This window comes from Paramisgurnus dabryanus, chromosome 8, assembly GCF_030506205.2.
Source record: "Paramisgurnus dabryanus chromosome 8, PD_genome_1.1, whole genome shotgun sequence".
Classification (NCBI taxonomy): Eukaryota; Metazoa; Chordata; class Actinopteri; order Cypriniformes; family Cobitidae; genus Paramisgurnus; species Paramisgurnus dabryanus.
Window position 1 is genome coordinate 23,726,219 of NC_133344.1, and position 21,128 is coordinate 23,747,346.

The 21,128-nt window shown below is 39.3% G+C and overlaps 1 protein-coding gene across 3 annotated transcripts; it reads left to right on the forward strand.

Annotated features, from left to right (window-relative positions):
- Positions 1-8: 8 nt before the first annotated feature.
- Positions 9-20,886, forward strand: cluha (clustered mitochondria (cluA/CLU1) homolog a). Of its 3 annotated transcripts, none has more exons than XM_065281068.2 (26): positions 9-348; positions 6,738-6,931; positions 7,020-7,191; positions 7,934-8,077; positions 8,164-8,291; positions 8,668-8,822; positions 8,943-9,068; positions 9,147-9,294; positions 9,369-9,461; positions 9,541-10,235; positions 10,368-10,780; positions 11,271-11,372; positions 11,473-11,573; positions 12,821-12,973; positions 13,059-13,121; positions 13,362-13,606; positions 13,854-13,938; positions 14,025-14,178; positions 14,257-14,396; positions 14,476-14,556; positions 14,707-14,832; positions 14,934-15,055; positions 15,188-15,281; positions 17,441-17,575; positions 17,779-17,852; positions 17,936-20,886. In XM_065281068.2, the coding sequence occupies exons 1-26, from the start codon at positions 219-221 to the stop codon at positions 18,060-18,062; spliced, it is 4,200 nt and encodes a 1,399-aa protein (XP_065137140.1). In that variant the 5' UTR covers positions 9-218; the 3' UTR covers positions 18,063-20,886. The 3 variants fall into 3 exon arrangements, with proteins under 3 accessions (XP_065137140.1, XP_065137141.1, XP_065137142.1); XM_065281069.2 differs by having other exon boundaries at positions 10,368-10,693; XM_065281070.1 differs by lacking the exon at positions 9-348 and adding an exon at positions 1,400-1,527.
- The last annotated feature ends 242 nt before the right edge of the window (positions 20,887-21,128 follow it).

The following is a 21,128-nucleotide window of genomic DNA, read 5'->3' on the forward strand; positions in this document are numbered from 1 at the left end:
ACAAAGGCAAACAGGTCAAGAGGAGGAGAAAGCACGTGTGACAGCCAGGCAAAGAGCTGTCCTTCGGAAGTGAAGTTGTTTTTGTAATATCTTTGCATGTAGCCGGCCAGCCATTGCGTCTAACGGAGAAGGCCATACAACAGACTCACAGCAAACCTCTCGGCAACGGTAATTGGTTGCTAGTTTTGAAACAGAGTTAATCTTCAGGTAAACGAATCATGGTTAGCAAGACGGATGACATCCCAGCATCAGTCCCGAGCTGTAACACCGTTGATCTGGCTCGGGAAGGCGAAACAACGAACAGCAAAGAGACGAGCAAGACAGCCTTGAAAGATCCATGTGCATGCGGTAACGTAAATTGCACAGCCATTCATTGCGCTATTTCCTTAATGCGTTTTAGGTCTATAGCAATCCCTGTGTCCGGCTTTAAAGTAAATCAGTGTTGAAACCTGATTTATGTTTGACTGAATAGAGGTCAAAGTAAAGTAGGACGGAGACAGGCAGTCGTCCAAATGTATTTGCTTTTAACTAACAATGAACGACATGTGTCTTGCGTAAGTGAATTTTGGACAAGTCAGTACCTGTTAATGCATAAGGCTCTAGCATCCATTCAACCATTGTGGAATACTTAACGTTAAAAGTCAGGAATGCACAGGCCACTTATTTTATTACTTGGTACTTTAACTATGGATTGGTGCTGCTGGAGACTTTTCATTGGTACTTTGTACAGACAAACCCAATAACGATACACTGAAACCTAAATTGCAGGTTATTCAAGCATCATTGTTATATCAATGTTTAACTTAAAAGCTATGCCATGTCAGTACTGCCATGTGCACTGTGATCGTTGACACGTTAAGAGGTTGAAGTTAAAGATCAGGCTAATTAAAAAGGCTAGCGGGATGCTAAACTTTAGCCAAGGTGAGTGAAAGCTTTCTGGATGCTGCTAACGTTACCTCAGCTGAACTCAAGTCAGTAACTTATTCACAAAAATATCTTTGCTTGCTTAAGTATCACATGCAGCTCTTAAATAAACTTTACAAAACATTTTATCTGTTAAATATGTTGCATGCTGGTTGTTGCTAGCTAGCTTTCATCTTACAGTAATGTTTTGTTAGTAGCATGTCCGCTAGCTGATGTGAAGTCTTGACGCACATGTTCTGTAAGCGCGCATGAACCGATTCAACTGAAGGTCACCTTCAGTGGGACTCAACCATTCGGCAGAATGGGGGTGGCTGATTGTTTTTTACACCGTTTGATTACAGATTTCTCTTTGTTGAATATACTTTTCATATAGAAACTTATTCAATCAACACTTCTACAGTTTTACTTAATTTGTTATTACAGTGTTAGAAATATAATGCTTTGTTTTGTACGCGTGTGTTTTTATAGCCCCCTCCCGTTTTCATTCAGCAAGGTATTTCGCTCCTCGACCGGGAAGCGGAAGTAGACGCACATGAAAAGTCATGGTGCATGTATGCCGATAGAAGGTTATTGCTACCAGTTAAATTTAGAGGGATCTGTTAGGTAAGTGTCGGGTTTGCAGAGTTTGCTTACATCCTAGGATGAGTCCCGTTAAGTACGACTTACAACCGAGCGACAAAGCGAGGCAGGATCTGTTGTCATTAGATGAGTTTAAGAGCAAATAGCCGGTTAATGTGCACACTGCTAGCTGCTGCAGTCTGTGAGACCTTGGAAAAGACTGTGCACCTGACAGCTGTAGTACGGGTCACTGTGATAGTCATTGACAGTGTTTGATCGTTTGAATTTAATGCTTAGCTATATAATATTTGGTTAAGAAATATAGTCTGTGCATCTGATGTAACATGACAGTTCCATTTGCATCATGATGAATGTAATAAATGCTTAATAAATCTTTTAAGGAGGTCCACACGTCGTTTGATTCTTTTTCATATCTGGTAATTATTTTCAAATATGTTTTATTACATAATGACATTTTGTTGGTATTTTCTAGTTATACATTTTAAATTTTCTTCACATTTTCTTTAAATGTCTTTACTTTAAATTTGCTTAAAATTTATTTGATCATCACACAATTCATCACACTAATTTTGCGTTTGCAGAACAAAAGATCATGGGTTCAATACCAGGGAACAGACACATTAGTAAATGTATACTTAGTAATGCACAGTAACTAACTTTGGATTAAAATGTGTCAGCCAAATGCATAAATGTAGTAATTGACTAATCAAACCATGTTTTGGAGAGTTATAACAGCTCTGATAGCAGCACCTCAACATAAGGCCGTCTTTCCTGCTTAAAGTTTAAATAATATGCCAAGATTCAATTCCTTGGCTCATTTTCCAGCTCTCCTGGAGTTAAACATTTGATTTTTACCATTTTTGAATTCATTCAGCCGGTCTCTGGATCTAACAGCAGCACTTTTAGCATATCTTAGCATAATCCATTGAATCTGATTAGACCATTAGCATCATGCTAAAAATAACCAAAGAGTTTTAATATTTTTCCTATTTAAAACTTGACTCTCTTGTAGTGACATCGTGTACCGTCTCTTGCTATTGAAAGTTACAGAGTGGACTATTTTTCGGGTGCTGCGTAATATCACTACGCCTCCTGCAGCCATGGTATGGCAGCAATGTCCTTGATTATTACACCAGAATGAGAGTATAGTTCCTAGCCATATCGGCCTCGAAAATCACAATTTTCTGTCGGTCTTAGTACACAATGTAACTACAGAAGAGTCAAGTTTTAAATAGGGAAAAATATTAAAACTCTTTGGTTATCTTTTTAGCGCAATGCTAATGGTTTAATCAGATTCAATGAATTATGCTAAAAGTGGTACCGCCAGACCCGCAGATCGGCTGAATGGATTCCAAAACTGTAAAAATCAAATGTTTAACTTTAAAAGAGCTGGAAAATGAGCCTATTTAAAAAAAGTGGAGTGTCCCTTTAAGCTTTATTGTCTGTAGAGCCTTCAAGTTAATAAGGCATTTGGGCCCTTTGCATTACTAGGGCCAAATGTTGGCAGATATTTTCTGCTGTCCCAAATCTCAGGAGGTTTTGAGGTGCGTGTTTCTGTCCTCATGTCTCAGACCACCATGATTTCAGCTGTAATGTCTGACAGTTGTCTACAGTTCTCTTGTGCCGAACTTCAGGATTAACTGCTGGGTTATAGTGCTGCCAATTAGTAAGGGTGCCTTTTTCAGATTGTTGTTAAAGTGGTTAAGCAAAATTAACGTCACTAATTTATAGAAGCTTTCCTAACTGGTTAACTGTAGCACTCAGGGGTGCTCTTTTAACTACTTTTAAATCTGTGCCTTGAATGATTTACCAGCAGAATCACAACAAAGTGTTGCAAATTAATAATTGAGTGTTAAGTTACTGTTGTATTTGAGTCTGAACTGTTCCCCTTATGCAGTGCACTGTGTGGTGATGCATATTACTGTGATAATATATTTAAGCATAAAAAAAATCATTACAATTAGCAGCACATTGACGATGTATTGAACTTACACCAAACAGATTACCATGCTGGTAGATGTTTAGCTCTAAATCCGTAACGGGAGGATTAGCATACCAGTTCTTAAATGCACTAAATGTGGTGTACGGCTGGACTTCACCCAGTAAAGTGGGAGGGCCTATTTAAAGACAAGGGAATTGACTTTGCATTGTGCAACATTAAGTTGCAAGGTACTTCATGCATACTTTGATCTATTTACAAGATTGTTTGTCAGATGCAAATCTCTGGATTGGCTGGTTTAGGTGGTTTAGAGGTTTGTTTTGTGTAAATGTCAATGTGCTTTTCAGTTTAGTGATAGAAGAATAAGACAAATTTGCAAGGCTTTTCTCTTATTGTTATTCATCATGCATGTTTTTATTTAGCAGAAAAGTTACCAACCAAGTAGTACACTATTTAGAGGTAATTTCCCAAGAATCACCTTCCCACCTCGCTGTGGCCTAAACTTTCTGTTGTCAGCTCTTTATCCGATAGGCCTCCTTCACATAATGCTCATGATTAGATTTGCAATGGATCAAGGAAGCTCTGTGTAAACAGGCAATCTAGATCAAGATAAAGAAATAAATGACAGTGGGCCATATGGTGCCGCTCGGTCTGAGAATAGTTGACTTCAATTAGGATGGTGTTGTAAGTAGCTAATGCAATACTGTTTAAATGCCTTACCTTACATTCAGTGAGAGGCAGAGTAAACTACACATTCCTTTAAAGTCAGTGGAAAAAAATGTGTTTTTTACTCTTGGTCAAAAGTCTACAAAATATAAATTCAGACTTCAACTTGGGTCATTGTGCAATCCTTTTGATTTCTCTCCCCTGTGACCCTCTGTGTCCGTACCATGAGACCAATTGTTTGTTGCTATAGCCGTGACACTTTGTTGCCATTGAGGAGAGCCAAGGACGAGCTGCAGTTGTCGAAAAGCAAACAGTGTGTTTTGCTCTTGCATGCTGAATTACGTTCGAGACAGCTGTTACATCAGAAGGGTCCTGAAAACAAATTTTCCTTATTAGGAATCAAAGTTTTGTCCTGTTATTCAATTCGGTATATGCTAAAATGTGCATAAGTGCCTGGTATATGACTGAGTCAAAGCAATAGGGAGGAACCTTCTCAAACAATGGAGTCATATGATATTGCACCACTGGTTGGGCAGCATTCAGCCATAGACAAATGCTAGGAGCGCTAAGGACCCTCCTCCCCCAAGGCCTAGGGCTTAAATTGTTGCCGTGGAGATTTCCATGGCAGCTCAGCATTGCGCTCTGGGAGCTGTTTTGTGTGCAGAAGTGAAGTGTTATAGGGGATCAGAAGCTGTACTGTGTACTAGTTGGCTGACCTACTGGTTAAAATCCACTAACCTTTATGCAACTTCTGCTTTAAGCTAAGCAGTACCTTAGTGCTTAGCTGACCATAGACCTGACTGATAAAATTTACTATGTTGTGAAGTAGATGAATGTTACAATGAAATTTACATTCTTTGTTACAATCTTTGTCAACTATACAAGGCTGGAATTAAGGATTATTTTGATAAGTGACTATTCTTACTATTATAAGAATGATTTATTTACTGTTTGGTAAATAATCAACATCTTTTGAGTTAAAGGAATAGTCTACTCATTTTCAATATTAAACTATGTTATTACCTTAACTAAGAAGAGTTGATATACATCCCTCTATCATCTGTGTGCGTGCACGTAAGCGCTGGGGCGCGCTGCGACACTTCGATAGCATTTAGCTTAGCCCCATTCATTCAATGGTATCAAACAGAGATACAGTTAGAAGTGACCAAACACATCAACGTTTTTCCTATTTAAGACGAGTAGTTATACGAGCAAGTTTGGTGGTACAAAATAAAACGTAGCGCTTTTCTAAGCGGATTTAAAAGAGGAACTATATTGTATGGCGTAATAGAACTTATGGGAACACTTTGACTCGGCGCAGTAACACCCTCCCTCTCCCATTATGAGAGGGAGAAGGGGAGCGGACTTTTCAGGCGAGTCGAAGTACTCCCAAAATTGCTATTACGCCATAAAATATAGTTCCTCTTTTTAATCCGCTTAGAAAAGCGCTACGTTTTATTTTGTACCACCAAACTTGCTCGTATAACTACTCGTCTTAAATAGGAAAACGTTGATGTGTTTGGTCACTTCTAACTTTATCTCTGTTTGGTACCATTGAATGAATGGGGCTAAGCTAAATGCTATCGAAGTGTCGCAGCGTGCTCCAGCGCTTACGTGCACCCACACAAATGATAGAGGGATGTATCAACAATTCTTAGTTAAGGTAATAACATAGTTTAATATTGAAAATGAATAGACTATTCCTTTAAAGGCGGGGTGCACGATCTCTGAAAGCCAATGTTGACATTTTAAATCACCCAAACAAACAGGTCCCTACCCCAATAGAATCTGGACCTTCTTTTGATAGACCTACACCACATATACGTAAACCAGGAAACAATGTTATTTAGTAGACATACTCCTTAATGCTGATTGGCTACAAGTGTGTTTGGCTACAATTTTTTGATATGTTATATTAGTCTCAGGTGTTCCCAGAATGTGCCTGTAAAGTTTCATGTCCAAATATCCTATAGATAATTTATTATACCATGTTAGTTTGTGTGTCCAGGAAGAAGTGTTATTTTTTGTGTATGTCTCTTTAAATGCAAATGAGTAATCAATTATTTAAAGAAGTTTTAAAATTGAAATTATGATCTAACTCTAGTCTTTGTATAGTTGTGGGCGGAGCTTGTGCAAAGTGACATCAGTTTGCTCAGAAAACACGTAACATCTTGTACCATGAGACTGTTGAGGTTTCACAAGAATTTAAAGAAAGAAGTGGGCAGATTTTTATCATTACAGGGTGGTTGTCCACACAGGCGACACACAGTTATGCCCAAAATTACATGAAAGTGAATTTGTTTTATATTAGGTGACTTTTAAATGTTTGTAAATTTCATGTTTTTAATTACGCAAATGTATATTACACGCATTTGTACATGTTAAACTGAACCAAGATGACTGGGAGTAGTACCTAGATGAGGCTGTATTGTTAGTTCAAGGGTTGGAAAAACAAACCTTGGAATGTCACCACTGCTCTGTCGAAATCAAGCATTCCATAGTGACATGTAATATTGTCTTATAAAATTTAATTTAATAAACTTTATTTTAGTAATACAATACGTCAGTTTCATATTTGAATGCTTACTGGCTAATCTAAACCTTAATACTTTTGTTCCTCCACCCTCAGGGCACCGTGGTGACAAAGCAATAATGAACGGAGACAGTTGTCATGATCATGCTGAGGAAGCCGACTCCAAGCAGGATGGCAGTGCTGATGCAGACTCTGGAGAAGATGCAAATGAACAAGAAGTGATTGTAATTCAAGACACCGGCTTTACAGTGAAGATCCAAGCACCAGGAACTGAACCTTTTGACCTTCAGGTGGGCCATGTCAGCTGGTGTGTATTGCATTGAGTAAAACTAACTGGAAAATGTAAGTAATGTAACAGTCTTTTTGGTTCCTACGCAGGTGTCACCACAAGAGATGGTACAGGAGATCCACCAAGTGCTGATGGACCGTGAGGATACCTGCCACCGCACCTGCTTCTCCCTGCAGCTTGATGGCAATGTACTCGACAACTTTGCAGAGCTCAAGTCCATCGAGGGCCTACAAGAAGGTTCTCTTCTCAAAGTTGTAGAAGGTACGATTTAATGCGCATCTACTTAAAGCGATACTCCAGCCAAATATCAAATTTACTCATCCTCAAGCTGTCCGAGATCTATACACACGTCCATCATCTTTCAGACGAACACTTTTGGAGTTATTTTAGTAAATGTCCTTGCTCTTCCAAGCTAATAACGAAGAAAAACAGGGATCAGGGAACAACTTCGTACCTTGAATCTAAGAAATGTGCATTCGTCCTTTACAAAAGTAATCCACATGGGGTTAATAAAGGTCTTCTTCAGGTAATCGATGCAAGATTTTTTTTAAAGAAAAATTTCCATATTTTAAACTTTATAAACTATAATATCTAGCTTCCAGTAACAACTCCATCTTGGAAGATGCTGTCGTTACCAGAAGCTAGTTATTATAGTTTATTAAGTTTGAAATATGGATCTTTTTCTTACAAAATCTCATCGATTGCCCCAAGAAGACCTTTATTAACCCCTTGGTGCCATGTGGATTACTTTTGTGAAGGATGAATGCACCTTTTTGGGGTTGTTGATCCCTGTTTTATACCATTGTGAACCTTGGAAAAGCAAAAACATTTACTAAAATAACTCCAAATGTGCTTGTCTGAAAGATGATGGACGTATGTATCTCGGATTGCTTGAGGGTGAGTAAATCATGGGGTATTTTGATATTTGTCTGGACTATCCCTTTAAATCTTAAATGAGCATCTTATTAGTAGGTACTGAGCTGTATGTGTTTCCATCCTGTAGAACCCTACACTGTACGTGAAGCTCGCATTCACGTTCGCCACATCAGAGACCTCTTGAAGAGCCTGGATCCATCAGACGCCTACAATGGAGTGGACTGCAACTCCCTTTCGTTCCTCAGTGTGTTCACAGATGGAGACCTTGGAGGTGTGTGTGATAGGAAGAATGTGAGGTCTTTGTTAGTTTTTCAGGTTTTTGTCTTTGTGACGACTGCTTTGTTATTTCTTTCACAGACACTGGGAAACGCAAAAAGAAGGGCAGTGAACTTGAGCAGATCGATTGCACACCACCAGAGCACATTCTCCCAGGCAGCAAAGAGCGTCCTTTAGTTCCCCTCCAGCCACAGAACAAAGACTGGAAGGTGGGCGGTTGTCATTAATTGAAAAGAAATAATTTTATGATATTGCAATCCAAACATGATGTTTTAACAAATTGAAATGTTACAAATTATTATTCAGCCTGTGTATTATATAGGGGCAGTTCCATGGGCAGAGTTTAGAGTAATCCAGGACTAGGCTTTCGTTATATTGGGACGTTAAAGAAGTTTTTACAAAAAACAATACTGGTGTGCATCTTTAGACAAAACACCGGGACGGATATACGTTAAGATACTTCAGTACAAGGTGTTTTTAAATTAAGGCAGCTCAACCATGGATTTTAGTCTAGGACTAGGATAAACCCTGTCTAGGAAACCACCTCAGAGAGTTTCTAATCTTGATGCCCTCTTTAATCTGCAGCCTATGCAGTGCCTAAAAGTCTTGACCATGAGTGGCTGGAACCCACCACCCGGCAACAGGAAGATGCACGGTGACCTCATGTACCTGTACGTTGTGACAGTAGAGGATAGACACGTCAGCATCACTGCCTCCACCCGTGGATTCTACCTCAATCAGTAAGCGATCAATGACCATCCACAGCTGTCAATCATTCACTTAACATTGCTATACAATGTGGTGATCTCTACCTCTGAGGAAGATGTCTGCGTTTTTAACTTCTGTGTTGACTATTGCAGGTCAACCACTTATATCTTCAACCCTAAGCCAGCCAACCCCAGCTTTCTCAGCCACTCTCTAGTGGAACTGCTCAGCCAGATAAGCCCTGCCTTTAAGAAGAACTTCAGCTCTCTGCAGAAGAAACGGTAAAGCATTTAATTCATCTCTTCAGGTGTTGGTTCATTTATTAAGTCTTTTCACTAACATTGATCCACACTTTTTAGGGTTCAGAGACATCCGTTTGAGAGAATAGCCACTCCTTTCCAAGTGTACAGCTGGACTGCACCACAGATCGACCATGCCATGGATTGCGTGAGAGCAGAGGATGCCTACACCTCTCGTTTGGGTTATGAGGAACACATACCTGGCCAAGTAAATCCTTCTGTCTGTGAAAGTTTCTGTGAATTTGAATATTGTGGTATTAAAGAGCTTTTGAATCCTTGTAGACTAGAGACTGGAATGAGGAGCTCCAGACCACCAGAGAACTTTCTCGTAAGAACCTACCCGAGCGTCTGCTAAGAGAAAGAGCCATATTCAAGGTGAGACTAACAAGCCCATATTTAAAACAAGCACATTTTTCTCTTTAACTGACTAAACTTGCACTCTTTTGCGTCTCAGGTCCATAGTGATTTCGCTGCTGCAGCGACACGCGGTGCAATGGCAGTGATCGATGGCAATGTCATGGCGATTAACCCTGGAGAGGAGACGCGCATGCAGATGTTCATCTGGAACAACATTTTCTTCAGCTTGGGTTTTGATGTTCGTGATCACTACAGGGAACTGGGTGGGGATGCTGCCGCCCATGCCGCCCCCACCAACGACTTGAACGGGGTGAGAGCGTACAGCGCTGTAGACGTGGAGGGTCTGTACACCCTGGGCACGGTGGTGGTGGACTACCGGGGTTACCGTGTAACTGCGCAGTCCATCATTCCTGGCATCTTGGAGCGTGAACAGGAGCAGAGCGTCATCTATGGATCCATTGACTTTGGCAAGACTGTTGTGTCTCACCCCAAGTATCTGGAGCTTCTGGATAAGACCAGTCGCCCGTTGAAGGTGCAGAAACATGCTGTGCTCAATGAGAAAGATGCTGCTGTGGAGCTTTGCTCCTCTGTGGAATGCAAAGGTATAATCGGTAATGACGGTCGCCATTACATACTGGACCTTTTGCGCACCTTCCCTCCCGACCTCAACTTCTTGCCGGTGGACGGAGAAGCTCTTGCACCGGAGAGCCAAAAGTTGGGTTTCCCACGTCAACATCGCCATCGCCTTGCGTGTCTGCGCCAGGAACTCATAGAGGCCTTTGTGGAACACAGGTATGTTTCTGCCACTTGATCTACTTCAGCCTACGTCAATCTATTTCAAATCCTAATTTAATGTAAATTATATGCATGCAATTGCTGCTTTCTTGAAAGTGTGTCTAAACCTGTGAACCTCTTTCACCTCAGATATCTTCTCTTCATGAAGATGGCAGCACTTCAGCTAATGCAGCAGAAGGCGAACAAAGACAGCAAGAACGCCCTTCAAGACTCGAGCACGGCAGATGCAGTGTCTGATGGCAAACCACCTGCCCTCGAAGCATCCGACAAGGTTATTGAAACCACATCCTCCTCCGAATCCGCTCTGTCTCCAGAAGAATCCGTGCCTGAAAACTCCGCTCCAGAGAGCAAGGAGGCCAATCTGAATGCAGAGATTCCTACGGCAAACACCAATGGTACTCATGAACCCTCAGCTGCAGAGAACCAGAACGGAGGCTGTGATAGTCCATTGGAGGGTAAGGAAGCTGATGAAAATATACCTGGACTTGCCCAAGCTAAAGAGCTGGCCGAGTCCTTAGCAGCAGAAGATGGATCCGGTATTGGTACGTCCTGAGTGCATCAAAAATAAAAGCATTAAAGGGAACAAAAGCAAGAGTTGGCATATACATGTACACCATGCCTTTTTAACAATGTTCCATCTGTTCCATCATCACCTCATTAGATGTCCTGCTGTCTTTTTCATTTGCTTTTTCGACATCTGTGCCGTTTGCTTTTGTTCCCTCTGATGCTCATGGAAGGAGAAAATTATCTCCTAGATTGGTTTTGTGATATCTTGGCTTTTATATTTTGGGACTTCAGGTTATTCCCTCCTTAATTTGCACCATTCTTACATACTCCTCTCTAACTATTCATTGGTGTGATTGGCAAATTGAGTTTCCAGTCAAATTAATTTATTGTGTGTGGGATTAACATGCTACTTATGATTTAACCAAACACTGCATGCTGGCATCACAATAATAATCATGAATTTGGAAGTTGCTTGTGAGTTTTAATTAAATGTTGACATTTGGTGAAACATTTTCCTTTTTGCAGACCCCAAAAGCAGAGAAGTGGTCCTCAATGCTTGTAAAGCTGTGGGCTCTATTAGCAACACTTCTTTCGACATTCGATTCAACCCAGATATTTTCTCTCCAGGTATTCAGCGTGTATTTGTTTTTGTAAACCGACTGCGATTTATTTTATTTAATCATATATGGCTGAGGTTGATGACCTTGTCCATTTATCTTCATTGTAGGAGTGCGTTTCCCAGAAGAAATTACAGAGGAGATTCAGAAACAGAAACAACTTCTCAAAGATGCTGCGGCTTTCTTAGTGTCTTGCCAGATCCCATCTTTTGTAAGTAATAACATTCACACTCAGTCTCGTATTATTAAAGGATAACGTTACCATTTTTCAGTATTTTACTATGTTCTTACCTCCACTTAGATGAATTGGTACATATCTATCTTTTTTCAATGCGTACACTTAATCTTTGTACAGCGCATTGTGAATGTGTTAGCAGTTAGCATAGCCCCATTCATTCCATAGGATCCAAACAGGGATTTACAGACTGGTATATGAGTAGTTCGTTACACAAGTAACTATGGTGGCACAAAACAAAACTTGGCAATTTTTATAAGCAGATAAAAAAAATGAAAACTATATTTTATGGCGGAAGAGCACTTAGTTTGCAGCACTTCGACCCTGGGTGCTCAATTTTTATCCGCTTAAAAAAAAATCGCTAATTTTATTTTGTGTCACCATACTTACTTGTGTAACTACTCATGTAACAGTCTTTAAATAGAGAAAACATGGACGTGTTTGGTGGCTTCTAAATTAATCCCTGTTTGGATCCTATGGAATGAATGGGACTAGGCTAAATGCTAACACATTCACAACACGCTGTACAAAAAATAAGTGCTTGCATTGATAAAAGATAGGGATGTATTAATTTGTCTATGCTGATGTAAGAACAAAGTAAAATCTTGAAAAACTGTGGTGTTTTCCTTTAAAGGGACAAAATTGAAAATATGCTCATTTTCCAGCTCCCGTAACATGGCTGAAGGAGGCGCAATGATATTATGCAGTGCCCGAAAATAGTCCCCTGCTATTGAAAGCTATAAAGGGGACTATTTTCGGCTGCTGCATGCGTGATGATATTGCGCTTCCTGCAGCCATGTTACGGCAGCAAAGTCCTTGATTATTACGCCAGTATGAGAGTATAGTTCTTAGCCATATCTGCCTAGAAAATCACAACTTTTAATTTTCTGTCGGTCTTAGTACACAATGTAACTACAGAAGAGTCAAGTTTTAAATAGGAAAATATCGAAACGTTTTGGTTATTTTTGAGCTCGATGCTAATGGTCTAATCAGATTCAATGGATTATGCTAAGCTATGCTAAAAGTGGTAGCGCCAGCCAGACACGGAGATTAGCTGAATGGATTCCAAAATGGTAAAAATCAAATGTTTAACTCTAGGGGAGCTGGAAAATGAGCATATTTTCAAAAAAAGTGGAGTGTCCCTTTAAACAACAAAATAATCCAATCAGGTTTTTGAGGTGTCTTTAAATGACCTGAATTCATGTTCTTGCGTCTTTCTGTAGGTAAAAGACTGTTTAGATCACAGCTCTCTGCCAATGGACGGAGCAACTCTGACAGAAGCCCTCCATCAACGTGGCATTAACATGCGTTACCTTGGTACTGTGCTGGAGTTTATGGACAACATGTCTGCAAAAGCACAACTTGAGCACATCTACGTAAGTTAAGAATGTAAACATTTGTAAATCTTTCATTATTAACTTTGCAATATTTTAAAAAAAATCATTTTTGTTGTGTGTGCAGAGAATAGGAATCTGTGAGCTGATCACCAGATGTGCTAAACATATCTTCAAGACATATCTTCAGGTAAGCTTTATGACTTTCCTTAAAAAACCAATAGCATGGCAGCACCACAGTAATGTTGACTGTTGGACTTATCCACGGTATTGACATTGCACCATGGTAATATGGTAGTATATTTTACACCATAGCAGCACACTGTCCAAAATAACCATTGCAAATACATCTGACCTTTTTTTGTTAGTGTTTGACTATTTCAATAAAAAAGCACAAACGTGTTCATGAATGCTTATTTGTCATGTACAGGGTGTAGAGCTCTCTGCTCTTTCTGCTGCTGTGAGCCATTTCCTAAACTGCCTATTAAGCGCCTTCCCAGACGCTGTAGCTCACCTCCCTGCGGATGAGCTGGTGTCACGCAAAAAGAGCAGGAAGAGACGCAACAGGGTCCCCGGTGGAGGGGACAACACCGCCTGGGCCAGCCTGACCCCCAGTGAGCTGTGGAAGAACATTGCTTCGGAGGCACAGAGCTACTATCAATTTGGTCTGCAATGGTGAGTATCACAATTAAACTTGTAAATGAAAGCTTATATACCCTGAAAAATGTGCTGTGGTGAAGTTTCCTAGTGTGGCTCAATTGGTAAAGCATGGCGGTTGCGATGCCCAAACTCAAGGGATCGATTCCCTTGTTGCTTTTTGGCAAACGCATAAATGTAAATGCAAATAAAAACTAGTTTTGCAGGATTAACATTACCATCTGTCTTATGTTCTGCTCATAATGATGTTTTTGTCTCTCTGCAGTGAAAGTGTGGACCAGGCAGTAGAGAAATACGGCTTGCAGAAGATCACACTGATGAGGGAGATTTCGATCAAGACTGGGATTCAGGTAAAGCTCTTATCGATCTCTCCGTGTCTGAAGAGTGTCATTAGGCCTTTATTATGAAAAGGTTTTTCTGTGTGCTTCCCTTGCAGATCTTGATAAAGGAGTATAACTTTGACAGCCGTCACAAGCCGGCCTTCACTGAGGAAGACATCCTGAACATCTTCCCCGTTGTAAAGCACGTCAACCCCAAAGCTTCAGATGCCTTCCATTTCTTCCAGAGCGGGCAGGCCAAGGTTCAGCAAGGTAGAGTCATGACCTAAAATGTCTCATTGATGCAATATCAATAACCCAACCACTTACAAAATGATTTGATCTTTTTAGGCTTCCTTAAGGAGGGCTGTGAACTCATCAATGAGGCCTTGAACCTCTTTAATAATGTGTATGGAGCCATGCATGTGGAGATCTGTGCCTGCCTGCGCCTGCTTGCACGACTCAACTACATTATGGGCGATCACTCTGAGGTACGATCAAATTAGCTTGAACTAACCGGTAATCATTTAAACTAATTCTTAACGTAATTATTCCTGTTTTGATTTTTAGGCTTTGAGTAACCAGCAGAAAGCTGTTCTTATGAGTGAAAGAGTGCTGGGCATTGAGCACCCCAACACTATTCAAGAATATGTAAGTAACTTTAATTTGAGTAGGAACCTTACAATACTATAGCATTGTGCAAACATATTTAACATGAGCAAGCACAGCTTGTTTTCTTCATAAAATATAAAACAAAAAAGTATTAGCATTTTCTAAATATTTTATGTTTATTTTTCACAGATGCACTTGGCCCTATACTGCTTTGCCAATGGTCAGCTGTCCACTGCCCTCAAACTGTTGTACCGCGCCCGATACCTCATGCTTGTTGTGTGTGGAGAGGACCATCCTGAAATGGCTTTGCTTGATGTAAGCCAGATTCATACTTGAAACTTTTGCTTTGAATACTTGGTAACTTTAATAGTTAAGGTGTAGTTTATGCTGAATCTGTGTTTTTGCTTTTGATGTAGAGCAATATTGGTCTTGTACTTCATGGTGTGATGGAGTATGATCTCTCTCTGCGTTTCCTGGAGAACGCTTTGGCCATCAATTCAAAATACCACGGGCCAAGGTCCCTTAAAGTAGCCCTCAGGTATATAAATCTAACAGCATTCACCTATATAGTATATGCAGGCTGTTTAGAGACAATTTCTCATGGTTATAATAATGTGTTTATACTGTATGTCTCTAATATTTCACTAATTTCACTAATATTCTTCTGCAGTCATCACCTGGTGGCCAGGGTATATGAAAGCAAAGCTGAGTTTCGCTCTGCATTGCAGCATGAGAAGGAGGGTTACACTATTTACAAGAACCAGGTACACCCAACCAATCACATGTGCAAAGAAAATAACTGATTATAGCTTTGAAGGATACATTACTATCTATAAGGGTCTTACAATTATTTTTACAAACCTATGTGATTGAGACAAGTCATAAGTTGCATGGGTATATTTGTAGAAATAGCCATTGTATGGGTCAAAATGATTGTGTTTTTATGCCAAAAATCATTAGGAAATAAATAAAGATTATTTTCCATATTTTGTAAATTTGTAAATACTGTATATCAGCCGTTACTTATTCACAATACAGCACAGCCTCTTGTACCTTATTGCTTACATCACATACAGCAGTGATTTTCCAACTTTTTTAGCTTGCGGCCCCCATTTTGTACGGTGCATACCTTCCCTCGTGCCCCCCCCTAAAGAAAATGTTTGACATAAAAACGTTGAAAATTTGAATTAAACTAAAGATAAACAATACAAAAATAAAGTTAATTATACATCATGTTGGTATTGGTTCCTAGCCTTATTTTTCGGAGGTTTAATTACACTAAATTAATGTATTTTATATATAGCGCCCCCTGGTGTCCTTTAGTTTGAGAACCACTGACATCAGTCATAATTTCATGTAAATGATTAGTTTCATCTATGATATCAGTTGCATAATAGTCTGCTGTATTACTGTGGGTATGACCTAGCCTGGGTGCCAGCCGATCTTAGCCCCGCCCACAACATTTTGAGGAACGGGAAGATCGGTCTGGAGTTTCACCGTTGAGTTGCTACTATGCTCGACCCAAAGCTGGTCGAACCAATCAAATTGTCAGGGCGGGCTTTATATGATGATGGACAGATGATCAGTAACGTAAATCAACCACGTCACCAAAGAGCGCGTGTGTTGAATCTGTTGTTTACAACGAAATGGCTGCCGCGGTAGAAATCAGATGTGTGGACTCTGACATTGAGTCTGTTCTAAAAGATATAGACAGAGCATTGATTTTAAAAGAGGAACAGAGAAACGCGAGCAAGGCATTTGTTGATGTTTTTGCCGTCCTACGGGATTCGACAAAAGTTGTCGCACTTATGAAAGATCAAGTTAAAGAAGCAACTAAAATGGGTATCACGGCGATGCAACTCGGTGTGCACGACGAGATGGATATAACAAGCAAACGTAATGGGTATCGTCGTGGATGAAGTTCAACTAATGTACAAATGGTAAGAGATAGTCTTACTGTATGACTTAATGTGATATAAATGAAATGTTGTAAACATAGTAGGTGTTGATGTACGTTCGCAAACTCAGACTTGTAGTGTGTGTCGTAGCGAAATAACTAGCAGTTCGGTCAAGCTGCAAATACGTCATTTCAACATACGTCTCACACCCCGTTGCTCTGATTGGTCGTAGGTCTATCCAATTGAGTGCAGAGGCATTTTTCGGTTGAGACACGCCTCATAATTATAGCTCAATGGAGCGGTATCAGACTCAAATTCTGACTAGAATTGAGTATGACAACGTCAGGCTAGGTATGACCAGGGCCAGACAAAATATGCTTTTTTTGCTTTTCCTGTGAATTTTTTTTTATAGAAAAACCTGTTGAATGACTTGAAATGTTTAAAAAATATATATTATAGAATTTAAGCTGCAAATATTACAAAATTGTATCTTAAATAATTACTTTTTAAAGGCGTACAATAAATTTAATTCACCAAACCAATGAGTTCTCTGAATTAAACAGGAACAACATGAACCAGATAATGTGCATGTGGAGAGAGAATTATTGTTTGTATTTAAATTGCATATATTATTGTTTATAGTGTTATATATAATAGCAGAATAAAAAAGCTTGTGTAAATATGTTTTAATTATGAATTTAGCAGGTATGAAAATAATTTAATCATTTTTACAACGCAATGTAAACTTTACATTAAACATAACAAGGGCATTTGTCTTGTAAACGGATTTGAAATGATCATGTGCTGAATGTCGCGTGTCACAAAGCTTGTTTTACAAAGTAAACAGCACGGGCACGGTTAATGTAACTTGTTATGTATGTGTGCTTGATGTCAAGCGGATTCAGTTTGAGCCTGGGTATGACTATGAGGTGCATGTTGGCCCTGAGCACCCTTCTGAAATCTAAAATGACAAATGGAATGCATGAATGCATGTTTCTTTAAATCCACAATACATGTGTTTTTAGGTTGGTGAAACACATGAGAAGACTAAAGAGAGCTCCGAGTATCTGAAGTACCTCACACAGCAGGCGGTGGCACTGCAGAGAACCATGAATGAGATTTACAAGAATGGATCTAATGCCAGCATAATGCCACTGAAGGTCAGTCATACCTTTACGTATCGTAGGAGATAAGCTTTGCTGTACTGCAAACAGTTGAAACAGGACATCTGGGTGGCACATATAAAACTACTTATCCTTTCATTTACACTGTACCTGCCTTATAAATCCCAATAACATGTGTCATGAAATCTATGATTCTGTGATGTTTACCTATGATTGATTTATTTGATTTCTGTCCGCAGTTCACTGCACCAAGCATGGCCAGTGTTTTGGAGCAGCTCAACATAATCAACGGCATCATCTTTATTCCTCTCAGGTGAGTGATGTAGTAATGATAGGTGTTTTTTCGTGTTGTTTTTTTAAACCAAAACTAAACTTAAATCCTTGATTCTCATTCAGCCAAAAGGACCTGGAGAATCTCAAGGCGGAGGTGCAGAGACGACAGCTGATGCAAGATACTGGGAAAAACGAGGAACAGCAAGGCAACCATTTAGAACTGGATGATAAGTTGCCCGTGGATGATTAACAACCCCCACCCTCTCCACATGAGGAGGACATGATGCTGCGACCATCTGTTTGAACCTGTGGACCTGAGAACTGAGCTGTCTAATTTAACCAATCAAATTTGAGCATAATGGGAAGGGGAGGAGCAGGAACAGGTGAAAAATATGTACAGAATGTAGTTTGTAGCTGCGAAAGGAATGAAAGCAGATGTTTAACATGTGCAATTCAACAGAATGACCCCTCGAGGTCTACCAGAGGAGGAATCCGAGAAAATATGTAACAGTTGTCTGTGAGCTTACACGGATGAGGCTGGAGGTGGCCATGGACGACCATGACATTTTAAACCAGAGCCTTATTCATCGATTATCTTTTTTTGCTTCCATCCATTACTTTCTCACCTGAGCCTAGGATTACCACAGTCCGTCCAAAATGAACCAATGAGTGTAGAGCGATACACCTGCACCCCATGTACACATAGCTTATCTGAAACTCAGGTGTTTTCTACCCTGCGTGAGACACCATTCGATTCACAGAGATAGACAATAATCTTGGGCTTAAGAATATACATTTTTAATGTCTAGCCTGAGGGCCGAATGGTCATGTTGTGTCCCATATCGTGTTTCTACGGTCGCTGTGGATGTTGTCCATAGACAAGACCTTACAACTTTACAGATGTGTGTTCTCAACCAATCATTTTAGATTGGTTGAGTATTTAGTATTTGGGATGGGTAAAGAAGCCATTAGATCATTCATGTACATGTTAATTTAAGCCATGTTTGTTTTATAGAAATACATTGAATGTGAAAGGCTGTGTAAAGCTTTATCATTGGGGTTAGACAGGTACGTGATTGATGTTGATTGAAATACTGATTTCAGATGTCCAGTTTTGAGGTAGATTGTGTTCAAACTATTTTTCACTTTGTGTGTTTGTGTGTGTGTGTTTGTTCATGTATGTATGTAAACTTGTGGTTGTCTGCCCTAGTGGAAAGATGCAAAAATAGGATTTCTCAAAAAACTGCTGCAACAGAATATCACAATGCTATTTTTTTATACATACAGCAATGATGGACTCATGCAACAGATTGGTACATTTGACTAGCAAGATGGTAAACATAATGGTTTTTGTGTATTGGACAATACAATCGATTTTGAATCTCCAGCTTCTGTCATCTTGGATGAAAATAATTTAGCACAATATTCAGGAACGTATCATTAATGCTCTGTGGTTTAAAGGTCCTTGTTTCCTCTCTAGCAGTATTTATTGCACTTTCCTGTGTTTGCATGGTGTTGTACGGCACCACCCAAATGAGGAAAAGATGGGCTGCTTCATGTAACATACCAAAAAAGACTGAGGAAGATGTGTTTGCTTGTATACATGCTTTGTGTGTCCTGCAAATGTCAAAAATGTTGCTGTGCTGAAACTGTGTATGAAGCAATATGCTGGAATTAAGTGCAACTTGGTTAATGCACATGGATGCAAGAAACTGCTAGCCTGATTGTATTTTCCATATAAAACAAAGTAAAATTCTTTAAAAAATGGTTTGTCTCTGAAACATGGGGGGAATTCCTTTACATCACAAATATCTGTATTAAACCTTGAAGCAGCAGTTGATGGTTAAAATTAGAACTCATTGTGGCGGTTTCCCGGACAGGGCTTATCCTAGTCCCAGACTAAAATGCAGGTTTGAGCTGCTTTAATTTAAAAAAACCTTGTCCTGTTTAATTTTAACACATATCGGTGCACACCTGTAGTGTTTTTTTGTAAGGTATGTTTATAAAAACTTCTTAAATTACCTATTATAAATGAGGCCTAGTCCTGGATTAATCTAAACCCTGTCTGAGAAACAGCCCCAATAAAGATCTGTATTGAAACATTGAAACTATGCTGCAGTACCCATAGGTACCACATGGATGTGCTATAGTCAACATGTTTAATACTGACTGTTAATGGACATAAACTCACTTCATGACATATTGCATTTGTAAAGATAAACAGAATAAATTCAATCTTTGAAGTTGCAATTTAGGAAACCGTATGCCATAATAAGCTCTTAGAAACAAGACTGGGGGTTGGTACAGTATGTAGCTCAAAGGCCTAATGTTAGTTCAGTGCTTTTAAGAACTCCAACAATGTGTTGCTGGTAGTCTTGTTGTTAAAGCTTTAGGCAAGTGACATGTATATGGTAACATGTATTACAGGTTCAGTTTTGAGCAAGGATAACATTTAAACTGGAAGGTTATTGAGATGACTCTGTCCTGTGTCCTGCAAATGAAAATAAATAACAATCAGTCTACACTGTTAAGAGGGATCTTAAAACTGCTAAACAAATGTGTAAAGTGTTTATGTTGTGTACCAAACAGGCCAGTATAACCATTTTCAAGGCTATTTCAATAACTTCTTGCTTGATCAACCTATTTAATGCAATATAGACGTTTAGTATATTTAAAACATTTTTGGACTATGTGGAAAAGGAAACAAAAGACCAGACAATGTGCTTTTTTCAGAATTACAAAACTAAATTCCAAGTATATGTCTTTCTGGGTATAATATTCATAATATAGCTAAGAATACAATTTATTTGACATTTCTGTGTGGACGTTTACATGTACAACAAATAGGCTCTTTATTGGACCTTTAAAATTGTTAGTGAAAAAATAAAATAATCCTAAAAAGCTCAAATTTAATTTAAAGGTCCCGTTTCTCAACAAAGGAGTTGGTGTACAACAGTCAATACCACAATGTGAATTACCACATGCCAAGCATTCTTAATCTATTGCACATTGTGTCTCACTTTTGCTTTCACTTAAATGAAAAACAACCTGTTCAAACCCTGTCTAAACTAAAACATAAACACCAAAAATAAAATCTGAACTGCCAGAAAATCTATTTAGGAAAAGATACAGTCTTCTGTCAGTCACAACCACCTTAATGTCATAGCAGCTTCACACCTTTGTTTCCTTTTTTTTCTTTTTTTAAACCAATGTTGATTTTCATTTGCTGTTTGGTTTGATCTCTGTGTTCCTGACAATGACTATTTGTCATGCCCTTTGTGTGTCTGAATTTCTTCTTTAATGAGTTTAAATTTCT